General features: G+C 51.8%; 1 protein-coding gene across 5 annotated transcripts in view; it reads left to right on the top strand.

The window, feature by feature from the left end:
* The window catches only part of CERS4 (ceramide synthase 4), a 34598-nt gene extending 21827 nt beyond the window's left edge, over window positions 1–12771 (top strand). For 2 of the 5 annotated variants that reach the window (XM_047848183.1, XM_047848200.1), the window contains exons 2-11: window positions 969–1142; window positions 3549–3666; window positions 4334–4452; window positions 4553–4610; window positions 4911–4985; window positions 5304–5396; window positions 5608–5736; window positions 10698–10804; window positions 12083–12239; window positions 12322–12771. In XM_047848183.1, coding sequence (XP_047704139.1) covers window positions 970–1142; window positions 3549–3666; window positions 4334–4452; window positions 4553–4610; window positions 4911–4985; window positions 5304–5396; window positions 5608–5736; window positions 10698–10804; window positions 12083–12239; window positions 12322–12480 — 1188 coding nt within the window. In that variant the 5' untranslated portion in view covers window position 969 and the 3' untranslated portion in view covers window positions 12481–12771. The remainder of the gene's footprint in view (window positions 1–968; window positions 1143–3548; window positions 3667–4333; window positions 4453–4552; window positions 4611–4910; window positions 4986–5303; window positions 5397–5607; window positions 5737–10697; window positions 10805–12082; window positions 12240–12321) is intronic. The other 3 variants (XM_047848191.1, XM_047848196.1, XM_047848202.1) reach the window with 3 other exon arrangements.
* Window positions 12772–19437: the final 6666 nt, after the last annotated feature.

Below are 19437 nucleotides of genomic sequence, written 5' to 3'. Positions count from 1 at the left end.
TGGGCAGGCAGATGGATGGATGGACGGGTGGATGGAAGGATAACTGGTTGGTGGATTGGTGGATGGATGGATGGATGGATGGACAGATGGATGGACAGTGAATGGATGGCAGGGAAGAAGGCAGATGGACAGATGGCCGTTAAGGATGAACACCCTAAGTGGGGACCAGTGTGGGGGTCTGGACAGTTGTCTTAAGATCTTGGGAAGGGGCGGGGCGCCTGGCTGGCTGAGTCAAAAGAGCATGTGACTCTTGATCTCTGGGGGTTGTGAGTTCAAGCCCCATGTTGGGTGTAGAGATTACTTAAAACTTTAAAAGGTAGGTAGGTAGGCAGGTCGATCGATCAATCGATAGATGGATCTCAGGAAAGGTCACAGCTGCTCAGACTCATCCAGACGGCCACTGGAAAGCTTTCTTGGCGGAAGGAGGCTCCACTTACGTGGCACACGGGGTCATGCAGGGGACCCTCTTGCCCAACCGCAGTCACGTAGCAAGCGAGGCAGTGACATTCACACCTGGAAGGGCGGGCGGCCAGGAAGGGAATCGCGGATTTCCCTGGTCGTCCTGGGCTGCACTGGAGGGACTGTCCCACAGCGACGGAAAGCTGTTCTGGACACCGGAGAACTCGAGTTGATGACCCCCGTCAGCCAGTCCCTTGACCACTGGCCACCTGTTTTCGCATCTGTAAAGTGCAAAATACTAGCTGTTTTCAGGAGCTGTGTCTGAAGGGTCAGTAGGCACCGGGCTAAGCACTTTGTGTGTCTCATCGGGCGGGGCCGACAGGTGGGTTACTGTCCCTGTTTGCCCAGTGAACTTGAGATTCAGAGAGGCAGCTCATTTGCCTGAGGACACACAGCCGGAGGCTGCCGGGCGCTGGTGGGGGGGAGGCGAGGGTGGGGTGGCGGACCCTCCTGCCCCACCGGTGGGTCCTGCGGGCCGAGCTCCTTTTCACCAGACTCCGTGTCCACAGGATGTGGTCCAGCTTCAACGAGTGGTTTTGGCAGGAGAAGTTATGGTTACCACCCAACAGCTCGTGGGTTGTCCTGGAGGACCGAGATGGCCTGGTCTACCCCCACCCCCGGGACGTGCTGGCAGCCCTGCCCCTGGCATTGGCCCTGGTGGCCATGCGCTTCATCTTCGAGAGGTGAGTGCCGGGGTCGCTCACGTGTGTGTGTGTGTGTGTGCGCGCGCGCGCGTGCGTGCGTGTGCGTGCACGCACGACGTGATCACCCCGGCCGGACGCCCTGAGGGGTTTCGTCCTAATGTGTCCTGGACGGAGCCTGGCTCTGAGCCCACGTGCCTCTCCCAGCCCCGTCTTGTCCCCAGCCCCTCACGCCTGCACCCTTCCAGCCTCCGGTGGCTGGTTTCCCGCCACACGGGCTGCAGCTCGGTCCCGGCGTGCCAGCGTCTTCGGAAAACGGGCGGAGGCCCTGGAGGACGCGTTCTTGCTTTGCTGACCAAAGAGAGGCCTGAAGAGGCCCCGGGGGCAAAGAAACTCTCGCCCGCTCCCTCCTGCCCCTCTCCTGCGGGCCAGGTGACCCTCTACCTCACCAGCCCTCCCTCACCTCCCCCACCCTGCCCCTACCATCCTTCCATCAGCCCCCCGCATCCCTCTCACCCCCCATCATCCCTCCTACACCCCCTCCCCCTCCCCTCCCCTCCCTCCCCGCTCCTAACACCTTCCCTCCTCCCTCTGCCAAAGGAAGGAGCTGGGCACTCTGGCTTCCCCGTTTGTGCCCAAATCCCTCCCCCCTTCTCCCCTCCCCCTTGCAGCCTGGTTCCCTGCCCCCCCGCCCCGGTTCCCGGCAAGCCGGGTGCCAAACCCTGTAGATTTTCAGTCGTGTCTCATGGGACCCAGACCCTCCTTCACACTGGGGTTCCCTGCCTTTCCCTGCCTGGCTGTCTCCTGGGCGCGGGCGGCTCTCCCAGGGCCCCTTCCCTCTGCCCCAGGTGCCCCACGCTTTCCACGTGGACCAACACTGTAGTCACAGCTGATTCAGACCTGCCTTGCCAGGCCCCCTTCCTGCCAGACAGTCCCCTCCTTGATCAGCCCCCCACCCCCTCGGAGGTCCCCCTCCCCCTTAACGTCCCTCCCCAGGCGCCCTTCGCGGGCCCGCCACCTTCTATGCACCCACCTGGCCTTCTCCCTCACTCCTCTGCAGTTCCTTCAAGGCTGGGTTCCGGGAGACCCCACCATGCCCTTCTGCTCCCCCCCATAGAGCCCATAACTCCCTTCTGCCCCCACTTTGAGTCCCTGGCTTTGTCCTGCCCTGACCACAGGGAAATGGAAACACTCTACATCTTGCCTTGTCTCTCCCACCCCCAAGGAGCTTCCCCGTGTCTGGGCTCACGTGATACAGGCAGGACACCGGGGACCCGGGAATACACACTGAGGTTGTACCCTGGAGCACCTACTCTGTGCCCACCATTGCCCGGAGCAGCTTACGTGTCTTAACTCAGCCCTCTGTGCAACCCCATGATGTGGTACTGTTATTATCCCCATTGTACAGAGTAGGAAGTTGAGGCACAGAGAGGTCGAGGCACTGGCCTGTGGTCACACAGTGGGTGGGTCGTCTGGGACTAAGGCTTTGCCTGAGGGATTCTAAGAGCCCCAATTCAGCCAGGCTTTGAAGGGTGAGTCCTCATCTTTCCCACAGGGTGGGGAGGGCACAAGACTATGCCCAGGTTCACTACTGGAGCCTGGAGTGGGGGGAGTTGTATATTTAACTGATGGCCTCCTTAGAGGTATGGGTGTATCCCATCCTAGAGTTATCCTTTCAAAGGGCAGCGTGAGTGGGTAGCTTTTCCAGGGTTGAAGGCGGACGTTTTCGCCATCGCTAAAGTAAATCCTGGGCCAGTCTGCTGCTCACCCGCTGTGTAACCTTGGCCATACCTCTGACCTCTCCGAGCCTCGGTTTACTCATCAGGGCAATGGGGACTTTGACAGTAGAGTTAAATGAGCCAGGACCTAATGTGGATTCGTGCCTATGCTTGGCAGATTGTAAGTACTCAATAAATGACAGTCCCCTTCTCCCCCACTCCCCGGTCATGACAGAGTCTGGAATGAGTTCTTGCTGGGCTGCACTGAGCTCAGTTCTCCCAGACGGAGGCGGGTTTTGGATGGTGGGTAGGAAATTCCGTCCTGACCCCTGGCCTCGGGGGCCCTCTAGTGGAAAGTGTGGGGATTGCCCGGAGATCCGGGCTCCTGCACGTGACCCCGCTGCGAGAAGGACCACCTGAGTGGGAGCAGACCCGCTCCTGCCTGTGGGGACCCCCCAGCCTGACGGGGCACAGACAAGGACCCAGACCACCGTGAGACAGGCAGTGCGGGGACCCTCGTTCCTGTTTGGGACTGAGTGCCACTGCCCGAGTGCCCCAAACGTTAACCTTCGCGTCCCCATCCTGAAGACCCACCCATCCAGCTGCCCTTCCTAGGTTTGGTCCAGTACGGCGGCCAGCCTACCCCTCCAGGGTTCCAGCGTGTGACCTGGCCCCTCGGAGCCTCGGTTTCCCCACCTGGATTGACCGGCTCTGTCTCCCCTGCACCCAGATTTATCGGCCTGCCCCTGAGCCGGTGGCTGGGTGTGCGAGATCAGGCCAGGAGGCCAGCAAAGTCAAATGCCACTCTGGAGAAATACTTCCTCACAGAGGGGTGTAAACCCAAGGAGGTGAGAGCCCCCTGACGCCCCCCCCCCCCCCATCGGCCTGCACGGCTGCCTTGCGGATGGGGCCCCAGGGGTTGGGATGATGCCCAGTCGTCAACAGGGAAAGCCCAGTGCCCCTCTCCCCACCCCACCGGCCATCCCAGCTGCCCAGTGGGCACATCGTGGGACGAAGGTGGGGAGACCAGGTCTCTGCTGAGCTGGTGAGGAACAGAAGACTGGACTGCTCTAGGGGTGGGGGAGACCAGAGCAGGCCTGTGACCTCCCCTGTGCCCATCCGGTGGGTGTGGCTCAGGGCCTTGGGATTCTTCCTCCCTTGTCCACCTCCCTCTGAAGGTAGGGGTGGGAGGCAAGGTCTCAACTGCCTCCCTGGGGTGGGGATAAGACCTGAGTGTTCCAGGAAAACCTCTAGGAGGGGGCTGCCCCAGCCCCGGCCCTTTTTTAGTCCCAGCCCCGTCAGCCACCTGCCTGTCCTGTGAGCAGGACTGCTTTTTCTATGGCCTCTTTGGGGGGACCCCACGCTGTGAACCCCCCTACTCCCTGCGTGCATAGGTAGACAGTCCCACAGGCAAGGCCTGGGGCAGCAGGGGAGGGGGGGGACGCAGCTGGGTCTCACCTGTCCTGGGACAGGGGCAGGAGGGCCACCTCTGTGACCCCTGTTGCCCCTCCCCAGCCCCAGATGGCCTTCCTCGCTGCCCAGTGTGGCCTCACGCTGCAACAGACCCGGCGCTGGTTCCGGAGACGCCGGAACCAAGACCGACCCTGCCTGAGCAAGAAGTTCTGTGAGGCCAGGTAAGCCCGGGGTGGGGCTGCGGGGGGAGGGGGGGCTGGGGTGCCGGCGAGGGGTCTGCTCCCCTGGCGGCTGCCTCATGGGCTCCCTCGCCATCTGCAGCTGGAGGTTTGTCTTCTACCTGTGCTCCTTCTTCGGTGGCCTCTCCGTCCTCTACCACGTGAGTGCACCTGCCCTTTTCCCTGCCCCCCCACCCCCATCGATCCCACAAGCACTTGCTGTGCCCAGGGCCTGGGCTGGGGGCCGTGGAGGGGTTCGGGCAGAGGAGGGAAGTGCGCAAAGGCACAGAGAAGGGGAGAGGGCTGGGAGGGGTCCTGGCAGATCACTCAGGTGCCTGCTGAGGACATGCTGTACGCGGGGAGCCGGGGGTGTGCAGCCGACAACCCTCGGTCTAGAGTGAGAGCAGCCCAGGGGAGGGCAGTCCTGGGGAGTAGAGGGCTGGGCTCTGACCTTTGGGCAGCTTCAGACTCCCAGGTCCCTGCAGGAGTCATGGCTGTGGACACCGGTGATGTGCTGGGACAATTACCCAGATCAGGTGAGTGGTGGGCGGGGCTCCCAGGCCGGTGGGAGGGCGGGGATGGTCAGAGCCCCTGTAGCCACAGGAGGGGGAGCCAAACCTGGACATCACACGACTCCCCTGAGGGCCACAGTATTTCTGCCTCCCCTGTGGAGTGGGTAGGGGCCAGAAGCCAGGAACCCTGGAGCAGGAGCCGCCACAGACCCCCTGCCCTTGACCGCCCCCACCTTCCCCAGTCATTTGGATCCAGAGGTCCTGGTTTTGAGCGAACAGGGAGGCCCCTGCCCCATGGGAGCCTCGACTCCCCACGGCTAACCTTGCCCCGCCCCGCCGCAGCCCCTGAAACCGGGCCTGTACTATTGGTACCTCCTGGAGCTGAGTTTCTACATCTCACTGCTGATCACGCTGCACTTGGATGTCAAGCGCAAGGTGAGGCCCAGAATCTGACTGGGCAGTGATGCCCTGGGGGAGTTGTGACCCAGTCTCCAACCAGAGGGATGGCCTCACCCCACACCCGGAAACCCCCTGGTGGCCTCAGGCCGGAGGCCCAGAGTCCACGAGGTACAGATGCTCCCAGCCCGGTGGGGGGGGGGGGCTGCCACCCAACCTCCTCCCTGCTGTGACCCACCATCTCCCGCAGGATTTCAAGGAGCAGGTGGCACACCACTTCGTGACCATCACCCTGATCGTCTTCTCCTACAGCGCAAACCTGCTGCGCATCGGCTCTCTGGTGCTGCTGCTGCACGACGCCTCGGACTACCTCCTGGAGGTGGGCCTGGCCCCGCCCCGCTCTCGCCCCGCCCCGCCTCGCTCCGCCCTCGCCCCGCCTTCCTGGGAGATGAGGCCACGCCCCGTGATGCCACGCCCCCTCCTGGCTTCCTGGGACCTGAAGCTCCTCACGCTCCCAGAAACACACACTTTACCTTTCTTTTTACGGTTTTTTTTTATTAAAAAAAAAATTTTTTTAATGTTTATTTTTGAGACAGAATGCGGGTGGGTTAGGGGCAGAGAGGGAGGGAGACACAGAATCCAAAGCAGTCTCCAGGCTCTGAGCTGTCAGCACCAAGTCTCTAGCTGTGAGATCGTGACCTGAGCCAAAGTCGGATGCTTAACCGACTGAGCCACCCAGGCGCCCCAATTTTTTTTTTATTTTTAAATTTACATCCAAGTTAGTTAGCATATGGTGCAACAGTAATTTCAGGAGTAGATTCCTTAGTACCCATTTAGCCCGTCCCCCTCCCACAACCCCTCCAGTAACCCTCTGTTTGTTCTCCATATTTAAGAGTCTCTTACCTTTTGTCCCCCTCCCTGTTTTTATATTATTGTTGCTTCCCTTCCCTTGTGTTCATCTGCTCTGTGTCTTAAAGTCCTCATATGAGTGAGGTCCTATATTTGTCTTTCTCTAATTTCGCTTAGCATAATGCCCTCTAGTTCCATCCATGTAGTTGCAAATGGCAAGATTTCATTCTTTTTGATTGCCGAGTAATACTCCATTATATATATATACCACATCTTCTCTATCCATTCATCTGTCGATGGACATATGGGCTCTTTCCATACTTTGGCGATTGTTGATAGCACATGTTGGGTTGCATGTGCCCCTTCAAAACAGCACACCTGTATCCCTTGGACAGGTGCCTAGTAGTGCAAGTGGCCTAGTAGTGGGTCATAGGGTAGTTCTACTTCTAATTTTTTGAGGAACCTCCAGACTGTTTTCCAGAGTGGCTGCACCAGCTTGCGTTCCCACCAACAATGCAAAAGAGAGCCTCTCTTTCTGCATCCTCTCAACATCTGTTGTTGCCAGAGTTGTTCATGTTAGCCATTCTGATGGGTGTGAGGTGGTATCTCATTGTGGTTTTGATTTGTATTTCCCGATGATGAGCGATGTTGAACATATTTTATGTGTTGGTTGGCCATCTGGATGTCTTCTTTGGAGAAGTGTCCATTCATGTCTTTTGCCCATTTCTTCACTGGATTATTTGTTTTCGGGGTGTTGAGTTTGATAAGTTCTTTATAGATTTTGGATACTAACCCTTTATCTGATATGTCGTTTGCAAATATCTTCTCCCGTTCCATCGGTTGCCTTTTAGTTTTGCTGATTGTTTCCTTCACTGTGCAGAAGCTTTTTATTTTGACGAGGTCCCAGTAGTTCATTTTTGCTTTTGTTTCCCTTGTCTCCGGAGACGTGTTGACAAAGAAGTTGTTGTGGCTGAGGTCAAAGATGTTTTTGCCTGCTTTCTCCTCGAGAATTTTGATGGCTTCCTGCCTTAGATTGAGGTCTTTCATCCATCTTGAGTTTATTTTTGGATATGGTGTAAGAAAGTGGTCCAGGTTCATTTTTCTGCATGCTGTTGTCCAGTTTTCCCATCACCACTTGCTGAAGAGACTGTCTTTATTCCATTGGATATTCTTTCCTGCTTTGTCAAAGGCTAGTTGGCCATACGTTTGTGGGTCCATTTCTGGGTTCTCTGTTCTGTCCCATGGATCTGAGTGTCTGTTTTTGTGCCAGTACCATACTGTGTTGATGATTACAGCTTTGTAGTATAGCTTGAAGTCTGGGATTGTGATGCCTCCTGCTTTGGTTTTCTTTTTCTGGATTGCTTTGGCTATTCAGGGTCTTTTCTGGTTCCATACACATTTTAGGATTGTCCTAGCTCTGAAGAATGCTGGTGTTATTTTGATAGGTATTGCATTGAGTATGTAGATTGCTTTGGGTAGTATTGACATTTTAACAATATTTGTTCTTCCTATCCAGGAGCATGGAATATTTTTCCTTTTTTTTTTTTGTGTCGTCTTCAATTTCTTTCATAACCTTTCTATAGTTTTCAGTGTGTAGCTTTTTCACCTCTTTGGTTAGATTTATTCCTGGGTATTTTACGGTTTTTGTGCAATGGTAAATGGGATCAATTCCTTGATTTCTCTTTCTGTTGCTTCATTATTGGTGTATAGGAATGCAACCGATTTCTGTGCATTGATTTTATATCCTGCGACTTTGCTGAACTCATGGACCAGTTCTAGCAGTTTTTTGGTGGAATCTTTTGGGCTTTCCATATAGAGTATCACGTCATCTGCAAAGGGTGAAAGTTTAACCTCCTCCTGGCCAATTTGGATGCCTTTTATTTCTTTGTGCTGTCTGATTGCTGAGGCTAAGACTTCCAATACTATGTTGAATAACAGTGGTGAGATTGGACATCCCTGTCTTGTTCCTGACCTTAGCGGGGAAGCTCTCAGTTTCTCCCCATTGAGGAGGATATTAGCGTTGGGTCTTTCATATATGGCTTTTATGATCTCAAGGTATGATCCTTCTATCCCCACCTTCTTGAGGGTTTTTATGAAGAAAGATGCTGTATTTTGTCAAATTCTTTCTCTGCATCTATTGAGAGGGTCATGTGGTTCTTGCACTTTCTTTTATTGATGTGATGAATCCATTGATTGTTTTGTGGATATTGAACCAGCCCTGCATCCCAGGTATAATTACTGCTTGGTCGTGGTGAATAATTCTTTGAATGTATTGTTGGATCCAGTTGGCCAGTATCTTGTTGAGGATTTTTGCATCCATGTTCATCAGGGAAACTGGTCTGTAGTTCTCCTTTTTAGTGGGGTCTTTGTCTGGTTTTGGAATCAAGGTAATGCTGGCTTCATAGAGTTTGGAAGTTCTCCTTCCATTTCTATTTTTTGGAAGAGCTTCAAGAGAATAGGTGTTAACTCTTCCTTAAATGTTTGGTAGAATTCCTCTGGAAAGCCATCTGGCCCTGGACTCTGTTTTTTGGGGAGATTTTTGATTACTAATTCGATTTCCTTACTGGCTATGGGTCTGTTCAAATTTTCTATTTCTTCCTGTTTCAATTTTGGTAGTGTATATGTTTCTAGGAATTTCTCCATTTCTTCCAGATTGCCCATTTTGTTGGCGTATAATTGCTCATAATATTGTCTTATTGTTTTTATTTCTGCTGTGTTGGTTGTGCTCTCTCCTCTTTCATTCTTGATTTTATTTATTTGGGTCCTTTCCTTTTTGATCAAACTGGCTAGGGGTTTATCAGTTTTGTTAATTCTTTCAAAGAACCAGCTCCTAGTTTCCTTGATCTGTTCTAATGTTTGTTTGGGTTCTTTTTTTGTTTTGATAGCATTGATTTCTGCTCTAACCTTTATTATTTCCTGTCTTCTGCTGGTTTGGGGTTTTATTTGCTGTTCTTTTTTCCAGCTCTTTAAGGTGTTAAGGTTAGCTTGTGTATCTGAGACCTTCCTTCCCTCTTTAGGAAGGCCTGGATTTCTATATATTCCCCTCTTATGACCGCCTTTGCTGCGTCCCAGAGGTTTTGGGCTGGTTCTGGGCATTTTCTTTTTTTTTTAACGTTTTATTTATTTTTGAGACAGAGAGAAACAGAGCATGAACGGGGGAGGGGCAGAGAGAGAGGGAGACACAGAATCGGAAGCAGGCTCCAGGCTCCGAGCCATCAGCCCAGAGCCCGACGCGGGGCTCGAACTCACGGACCGCGAGATCGTGACCTGAGCTGAAGTCAGACGCTTAACCGACTGAGCCACCCAGGCACCCCTGGTTCTGGGCATTTTCATTGGCTTCCATGTTTTTAAGTTCCTCTTTAACTTTTTGGTTAGCCCATTCATTCTTTCGTAGGATGGTCTTTAATCTCCAAGTATTTGTTATGTTTCCACATTTTCTCTTGTGGTTGATTTTGAGTTTCATACCATTGTGGTCTGAAAATATGCACGGCATGATCTCAATCTTTTTGTACTTGTTGAGGGCTGATTGGTGTCCCAGTATGTGATCTATTTTGGAGAGCGTTCCATGTGCACTGGAGAAGAATGTATATTCTGCTGCTTTAGGATGAAACGTTCTGAGTATATCTGTTAAGTCCCTCTGGTCCAGTGTGTCATTCAAAGCCTTTGTTTCCTTGTTGGTTTTTTGATTAAATGATCTGTCCATTGCTGTAAGTGGGGTGTTGAAGCCCCCCACTACTATGGTATTATTATCAATGAGTTTTATGTTTGTGATTAATTGATTTATATATCTGGGTGTTCCACATTTGGCACATAAATGTCTACAATTGTTATGTATTCTTGGTGGATAGACCCCTTAATTATGATATAATGCCCTTCTTCATCTTTTGTTACAGTCTTTAAAGTCTAGATTGTCTAAGTATGGCTACTCCGGCTTTCTTTTGGGGACCGTTAGCATGATAGATGGTTCTCCGTCCCCTTACTTTCAATCTGAAGGTGTCTTTAGGTCTAAAGTGGGTCTCTTGTAAACAGCATATAGATGGATCTTGTTTTCTTATCCATTCGGTTACCCTCTGTCTTGTGATTGGATCATTGAGTCCATTGTCGTTTAGAGTGAGTACTGAAAGATAGGAATCTGTTGCCATTGTGTTGCCTGCAGAGTTAGGCTTTGTTGCTTTTGGTCCTTTTTTTTTCCTCTCGTCTTTTCTCCCCTCGGGGGCCCCCTTAAAATTTCTTGCAGGGCTAGTTTAGTGGTTGCAAACTCCCTTAGTTTTTGTCTGTCTGGGAAACTCTCTGTCTCCTCCTATTTTTGAATGACAGCCTTGCTGGATAAAGGATTCTTGGCTGCACCCACTTTAGCTTTCTAGACGGCTCCTGGAGAGGAGGCCCCGCCCTTTCCCCTCCCCACCTACTTCCCCTGTGCCCACCATTGTGGTGGCACCGTTGTGCCCACCCTGTGCCTGAGTCCGATTCTCTCCGTTGCCCCCCTCCCAGGCCTGTAAGATATTCAATTACACGCGTTGGCGGAAAGCATGCGATACCCTCTTCATCGTCTTCTCCTTGGTCTTCTTCTACACTCGCCTCGTGCTCTTCCCTACGCAGTGAGTCTGCCCTCGTGCCGGTTGAGGACAGGGGAGTGCCTGAGATCCAGGCCTGCCTCACCCTCGGTTCCCTCACCCAGGGAGCTGGGGGTGTTGGCCTGGAGGCTTTCGGGGGAGGGCCAGGAACGGTGTCCCTGGGACTGGACGCAGCATATGCAAAGGCCCAGTGGCAGGAGAGACAGAAAACTGGGCGTGGTCATTCTCCCATGTGCCCAGAACGTGGAGTAGGGGGCAGGGTTGGGCACCTGCTCACTAAAGTCTTTCCCCAGTCTATTTGCTGAGCCTCTCCTGGCAGAGGGAACAACATGAAGATCTCTGCTCACGTGGAGCTGACACTGGGGGTGGGCAGGGGAATAGAAGAAATAAAGCAAACAGGTAAAATGTAAAGCCTGAGGGAGTGATGTGCTAAAGAGAAAATGAGGTCAGGAAGGCACAGGAAGCGTATAGGTAGCTGGAATTAGGGTGGTCACTGACGAGATTCGGAGAGACTGGAGGGAGAGAAGCACACTGATCGTAGGGGAAGAGTGGCCCAGGCACGGCATGTGCAAAGGCCCTAGGGCAGGACCAGGCCTGGTGTGTTGGAGGCACAGCGAGGAGACCCGTGTGGCTGGAGCTGAGTGAACAAGGGAGGAGGGGACAGGGCAGCTGGCACAGGATCTTGGGGGTCACGGGGAGGACTTGGGCTTTTACCCCAATGAGCAGAGAGCCCTGCAGGGCTGCGGGTGGGAGAGGGACAGACCTGACTCAGGCTCACAGGCGCCCCCTGGCAGCTGCTGGGAACCGGCCGGTGGGAGACCTGAGCAGGAGCTGGGGGGCGCCTGGAGGGTGCGTGCAGGTGACAGAGGTGGGTGGGCCCGGGGTCCCCCGAGGGTCATAAAATGGGAATGAGCTCAGAGCTGTTGCTTGAGGAGCAGGAGCCGAACTTTGGGTGGGCTGGTTCGAGGGACCTGTGGGGTCCCCGGAAGTGTCCTGGAGGAGGCAGCGGGTGCACCAGCCTGGGGCTCCAGAGAGAGAGCTCCCCGTCCGGAGTTTGCAGCTCGTGGGCCTGAATGGCCGGCAGGCAAGCTGTGCGTTCTCACAGCTTAACACAACCGGGCGAGAAGGGGCACTTAAATGCCCGGAGGGCCTAGGTGTCACTCGGGGGGGCAGTGGGGAGCCACGGAAGGTTCTGGAGCCAAGAAGGTCGCCCGAGACCGAGCGGCCCCCAGGGCCGGGGGGACGGGGGTGGTGCCGGGGCCTGGTGAAGCCCCACCTCTCCCCCCTCCTCACCTGCTGCAGGATCCTCTACACCACATACTACGAGTCCATTGCCAGCTCGGGCCCCTTCTTCGGCTACTACTTCTTCAACGGCCTTCTCATGATGCTGCAGCTGCTGCACGTGTTCTGGTCCTGCCTCATCCTCCGCATGATCTACAGCTTTACGAAGAAAGGCCAGGTAGGGCCGGGCAGGGGGGCGGCTCGCGGGCGCCTCCCCGGAGCCCCGCCCTCACGCCCCGCCCCACCCCTCCTCCCCCCAGATGGAGAAGGACGTCCGCAGCGACGTGGAGGAGGCCGACTCGAGCGATGGGGACGTGGCCCAGGAGTCCCTGCCGCTGAAGAACGGGGCGGCCCCCACCGACGGTCCTCGGAGCCGGGCGGCCGGGCGGCTGGCCAACGGGCACGCGCCAGCCACATAGCCAGCCGAAGACCGGCCTCGCGGGCCTGCTCCCGGGGCCCTGTGGCTTGGATTTGTGGGGCGGCAGGACCGGAGGCCCCGGGGCGGCTCTGGAGACAGGGAGGGACCTCCCGCAGGGGCAGGGGCAGGGCTGATGATCTGTCTCCAGCCCCCTCTCTCTGCCCACCCTTCCCTTCCCTTCCCTTCCGTTGGGCAACTGGACAGAGCTGGGGAGGGCGGGCGGTAGCCCGCCGGAGCCACCTCCAGGCTGAAAGGGGTCCAATAAAACTTGAACGGAGCCAAGTTCTCTGAGCGCGCTTGTGTCCGTGTTCTAGTTCCTCATCCATTCCCGGAGGCGCCAAGGGGACTCTAATTACAGACCGTACCAATGAGACCCTCTCGGCCACCCCAAGACACACGCCCACGCCCAGGGGACTCCGCAAGCGGCGCAGGGAGACACCCCACCCCCCCCCGCCCCCCAGGCGACTCAATCCCTGGTACCCAGCCCTGTAGGTAAGCCATCACCTTCCAGCACCGCGCAGCCTTCGGCCAACTCCACCCCCAGCTTACAGGTGGGAAGGTACCAGGCCCACACAAGTCAGAGGCGGGGCAGAGGGCAGGCTCGTTCCGGTCTCCACAGCCCCTGCTCAACACTGGCAGGCTCCCTGGAGAGACGGTGAGATAGGGCCCAGGGGGAGAGTTCCCGTGGGACAAGCCAAGGGAGTGTCCATCCACAGCTCTAGAAATCCCGGCCACAAGGCCCCAGGCAGGCCCAGAGGGGCTGCCTCCAGGGGCGTGGAGGGCGGGAAGGAGGAGGGCTAACAGGGTTGGAGGCCGCAGGTTGGGCAAACCAGGCCCTCCGACGGGTGGGGGAAGGGGTACAGATCTGGGCAAGCTGCTCAGCACAGGGGAGGACGGAGGCGCTGCTGTGTCTCCATTAGGAGACTGTCCCCTCTCCCCTCCCCCTGCCCCCAGAGGGACCGGAAGGGCCAGGAGCAGAGAGGAGAGCAGCCGTCCAGGAGGAGGGAGAAGCAGCGGGGTGAGCGAGTCAGGGGGGATGGGAAGACGGGAAGATCTGGAGAGGAGAGGAAGGCAAGAACAAGGAGGGAAGCAGGGGCTACGGGATGGGACTGTGCAAGAAGAAATGGTAAAGACAAGCCGTGTCAATTTCACCTCCTGCTTTTCAAACATCTGGGAAGAGAGCTGATCCGGAGGAGGAGGGAGGAAGAGGACCAGCAGGTGGCCCACAGGAAGGGTGCAAATGGCCTTGACGCAAGGGAAGAGACGTTCAAGTTCAAGCTCAATCTCAGCCTACACCAGGGGCAAAGGAAAAAACTACAATGAATTCCTTTCTCACCAGCTCTCCCGGCACAGTGTCAGCATCCTCCGTTGGGATTTGCAGGGAAAATGGCCCGGTCCCAGTGCGCCCCCTGTGGAGGCGAATCTGGCAGGAATTAGAAGTACAAATGCCTTTCCTCTTTATCCCTAGAGACACCCCCAGATGTTCCTAGTACACTTACAAATCGGTAAGAAAGGACAACCAATCTGAAAACAAAAAATAGGACCAGAAGACATGGACGTTTATAGCAAAGAAAACACTCAAGGCCAAGACTCAGTCTCATTAATAATAATCAAGGACTTAAAGCAAGACTAGACTAGCAGATACAATCTAAGACCCATTCCATTGGCTAAAAAAAAAAAAATAAACAGGACAAAGAAAGCATGAGAGACGATGGGGATCAAGAATCTGATCTATTACAGCGGGAGCATAAATTAGCACAATTGTTCTGGAACACCATCAGCATCTTGTAAAATCGTTAATCATTCTACAAAGTTCAGAAGCAACGCAAACAAAACGGTGTACTATTTAGGCATGAACATCAATCTGGTATAACTGTTTCTTTAGTAAACAGAGCATACAAACAAAGTCAGAATAGTGATGTTACCTTTGATCTTGGGAGGCTGGAAGATGGGATTCAGGTACATAGACATACCATCAACTGTTCTAGCCTTCAGAGTTATGAGGTGTGGTGCAGATACTCCTATTAATAAATGTAACTTAAGGGGCGCCTGGGTGGCTCAGTCGGTTAAGCGTCCGACTTCGGCTCAGGTCACGATCTTGCGGTTTGTGGGTTCGAGCCCCGTGTCAGGCTCTGTGCTGACAGCTCGGAGCCTGGAGCCTGCTTCGGATTCTGTATCTCCCTCTCTCTCTCCCCTTCGCACTCCCCTGCTCATGCTCTGTCTCTCTCTCTCAAAAATAAACATTGAAAAAATTGATTAAAAAAAAAAAGGTAGGCAATGGACTCTGACATTTTTCCAAAGAAGATACCAAAGAAAAGAAGGAAAAAAAAAAAGATATACGAACAGCAACAAGCACGTGAAAATGTTTCAGCCTTGTCCTAGGGAAACGTAAATCAAACCCACAAGATATTACTTCACAGCCATAAGGATGGATAGAGCAAAAAACAAAACAAAAAACAATGTTGGTAAAGATGTCGCAACACTGGAACGACCCTGGATTTGCTGGTAGTGATGCAAAATGGTTAATTAATGTGGGACCCGGTTCAGCAATTCCTCAAAAATGTAAGCAGAATTACCATACGACCCGGCAATTTCACTCCTGGATATATACCCTCAAAGAACCGGAAACAGATAAACAAATACTCATGCAGGAAAGTTCACAGGAGCACCATTCACAACAGCCAAAAGACGGAAACAACCTAAATGTCCATCAGTGGGTAGATGGGTAAACAAATTGTTGTATATCCATACCAAGAAATATTATTCCACCCGGAAGAGGAAATACCGACTCAGGCTATGACATGGATGGACCTCAAAAACATTACACGACGCAAAGGAAGCCAGACAGAAAAGGTCACACATTTCAGGATTCCTTTTAAGTGAAATAGCCACAATAGCTAAACCTATAAAAATAGAATGCAGAGTTACGGTTGCCAGGGGCTGGGGAGGAAGAGGGGGAAATGGGGAATAACTGTTTAGTGGGTAGAGGGTTTTTTTTTTTAACAGTGAACCTTACTAAAGAACTCCCAGGTATCAGTGATAAGAGCCACCCAAAAGAAAAGAGGCCAATAGGAATATGAACAAGCAAATCACGGAAGTGAAATTTTTTAAACATGGGAAAATAATCTTTAAACAGGAATGAAATTCTGATACATGCTATGACACCGATAGACTTTGAGGACATTATGCTAAATGAAATAAGCCAGACACAGAAAGACAAATATTGTAGGCGTCCACTTATGAGGTATCTAAAGTGGTCAATAAATAATTTTTTTTTAATTTTAAAAAGGGGCACCTTGGGTGGCTCAGTTGGTTAAGCATCTGACTTCAGGTGGCTCAGGTCACCATCTCGTGGCTCACGAGTTTGAGCCCCATGTCGGGCTCTGTGCTGACAGCTCAGAGCCTGGAGCCCGCTTCAGATTCCATGTTTCTTCTTTCTCTGCCCCTCCCCCATTTGTGTTCTATCTCTCTCTCTCTCTCAAAAATAAATAAAAATATTTTTAAAAAATTTTTAAGTGGTCAGGGGCGCCTGAGTGGCTCAGTCGGTTGAGCTTCCGACTTTGGCTCAGGTCATGATCTCACGGTCTGGGAGTTCCAGCCCCACGTCGGGCTCTGGGCCGACAGCTCAGAGACTGGAGCCTGCTTCGGATTCTGTGTCTCTCTCTCTGACCCTCCCCCCGTTAATGCTCTGTCTCTGTCTCAAACATAAATAAACATTAAAAAAATTTAAAAAAAATTTTTTTTAAGTGGTCAAATTTACAGAGACAGCAAGCAGACACAGTAATTGCCAGGGGCAGGAGGAGGTCAAAATGAAGAACTATTTAATGGGTATAGAGTTTTGTAAGATGAATTCTGGAGATTGGTTACAGTGTGAATATACTTAACCCTACTGAACTGTACCCTTAAAAATAGTCACAACAATGATTTCTACGTTATGTGTGTTGTTTTAGTTTGTTTTTTGTTTGGCCATTTAGAAAGTGCAAGCCGGGGAGGGGCAGAGAGAGAGAGAGTCCCAGGCAGGCTCCGTGCTGGCAGCACAGAGCCCGATGCAGGGCTTGAACCCACGAACCATGAGATCGTGACCTGAGTCAAAACCAAGAGTTGGATGCTTAACCGACTGAGCCACTCAGGTGACCCTATGTTACATGTCTTTTACCACAATTTTAAAAAATGGAGGGATGCCTGGGTGGCTCAGTCGGTTAAGCGTCTGACTTCGGCTCAGGTCATGATCTCACGGTTTGTGAGTTCGAGCCCTGCCTTGGGCTCTGTACTGACAGCTCGGAGCCTGGAGCCTGCTTCCGATTCTCTCTCTCTCTCTCTCTCTCTCTCTCTCTCTCTGTGCCCCTCCCCCACTCACACTCTGTCTCTCTCTCTCAAAAATAAACACTAAAAAAATTTTTTTAATGGAAAATTCCGTAAATTAGGACTAGAGGGAACCTCCTCAATTTGATAAAGAATATCTACAAAAACCCCACAGCTAGCATACGTTATGGTGAGAAGCTTGAAGGTTTCTAAGAACAGGAACACAGCAACAATATACCATTGCCTCTCAATGTCATACTGGAAGTTCTAGCTAATGCAGTAAGACAAGAAAAGGAAATAAAAGGGATACAGGTTCAGAAGGAAGAAATAATACTGTCCGGGGTACTTGGGTTGCTCAGTCGGTTGAGCATCTGACTCTTGATTTCAGCTCAGGTCATGATCTGATGGTTCATGGTTCAGGCTGGCAGCATGGAGCCTGCTTGAGATTCTCTCTCTCCCTCTCTCTCTGCCCCTCCCCTGCTCTCTTTCTCTCTCTGTCTCAAAATTAATAAACTTTAAAAAACTATATCGAGGTGCCTGGGTGGCTCAGTGGTTAAGCATCTGACTCTTGATTTAGGCTCAGTCATGATCTTGTGATTCATGGTCTTAAGCCCTACGTTTTGGGATTCTCTCTCTCCCTCTCTCTCTGTCCCTTCCCCACTCTCTCTCTCTCAAAATAAAGTTTAAAAAAACCTGTCTTTATTCATAGAGATGACCATCTATGTAGAAAATCCAAAATAATCAACAAAAAAATCCTCCTGGAACTAATAAGCCACTATAGTAATGTAGCAAGATACAAGATTAATATACAAAAGCCAATCAGTTTCCATGTACCAGCAATTAAAAAGTGAAATTTGAAAATGAAAGCACAATACCATTTATTATCACCCACAAAATTAAATACTCTGGTATAAATCTAACAAAACACGTACAATTCTATATGAGGAAAACTACAAAACACTGATGAAAGGAATAAAAGAAGTAATAAACAAATGGAGAGACGCCCATGTTTCCATATTGTCAACACGTTAGTCCTTCCCAACTTGATCTACAGATGCAATTCCAGCCAAAATGCCAGCAAGTTTCCTCAATACTGACAAACTGATTCTAAGGTTTCTAGGGACAGGTAAATCCCCCAGAATACACAGCACAATATCGATGGAAAAGAACAAAGGTGGCAGGGCTGACACTACCCAACGTCAAGACTTACTACAAAGCCACGGTGATAAAGACAGTGTGGTATGGGTGAAAAACAGACAGATCAACGGAACAGAACAGAGCCTGGAAATACACGCACCGAGTGGAATCAACTGGTCAGTGACAAAGGAGCAAAGACGATGTAGCAGAGAAAAGACAGTCTTTTCCACGATGATGGTGCTGGAACGACTGGGCATCCACAGGGGAAAATATGAATCTAGGGGCACCTGGGGGGCTCAGTCGGTTAAGCATCTGACTTTGGCTCAGGTCATGATCTCATGTTTCGGGAGTTTGAGCCCCACATCAAGCTCTCTGCCGTTCACTTTGCATCCTCTGTCCACCCCCCCACCCCCCGTTTGCACACGCACACACACACGCATGCTTGCTCTAACATAAATAAACATTAAAAAGACCGCTTAGATGGCTCAGTAGGTTAAGCATCCGATTTCAGCTCAGGTCATGATCTCATGGTTCGTGGGTTCGAGCCCCATGTGGGTGGGGCTCTGTGCGGACAGCTCAGAGCCTAGAGCCTGCTTTGGATTCTGTGTTTCCCTCTCTCTCTGCCCCTTCCCCACTCATGCTCTATCTCAAAAATAAACATTTAAAAAAATTTTTTTTCAACGTTTATTTATTTTTGGGACAGAGAGAGACAGAGCATGAACGGGGGAGGGGCAGAGAGAGAGGGAGACACAGAATCGGAAACAGGCTCCAGGCTCTGAGCCCACGGCACAGAGCCGTCGGGGGGCTCGAACTCACGCGAGATCACTCGAGATCTCGCGAGATCGTGAACTCACGGACCGCGAGATCGTGACCTGGCTGAAGTCGGACGCTTAACCGACTGCGCCACCCAGGCGCCCCATTAAAAAAAAAAATTTTTTTTAAAGACTCATATAAAAAAAATCAAAAGAAAAAAATGAATCTAGTCACAGACTTGACACCCTTGAGAAATGAACTCAAAATGAATCACAGGCCTAAATGTAAAAACACCAAACCATAAAACTCCTAGAACATGACAGAGGAGAAAACCTAGATGAACTTGGGTTTCGTGGTAACTTCTTAGATACGCCACCAACAGCATGGTCTATAAGAAAAGGAATTGGTAAGCTAGACACCATTAAAATGAAAAAAAATTCCTGCTCGGAGAGAGAAAGTATCAACAGAGTGAGAAGACAGGCACGGACTGGGAGAAAAGGAATCCAAAAAAAAAAAAAAAAAAAAACAACCCACCTATCTGATAAAGAACTGTTACTGAAAATATACAAAGAATTCTTAAAACTCAACAATAAGAAATGAACAACCCAATTAGAAAACTCGATCTGAACAGACAGCTCACCGAAGAGATTCAGATGGCAAACAAGTACATGAAAACACATCTGTCATCACATATCATCTGTCATCAGGGAATAAATGCAAAATAAAGCCACAATGGGCCACCACAACACTCCTATTAGAATGCCCA

The sequence above is a fragment of the Prionailurus viverrinus genome, chromosome A2, assembly GCF_022837055.1.
Source record: "Prionailurus viverrinus isolate Anna chromosome A2, UM_Priviv_1.0, whole genome shotgun sequence".
Taxonomy (NCBI): Eukaryota; Metazoa; Chordata; class Mammalia; order Carnivora; family Felidae; genus Prionailurus; species Prionailurus viverrinus.
The sequence above is the reverse complement of the archived record's forward strand: the minus strand, read 5'-3'. Positions and strand labels throughout refer to the sequence as shown.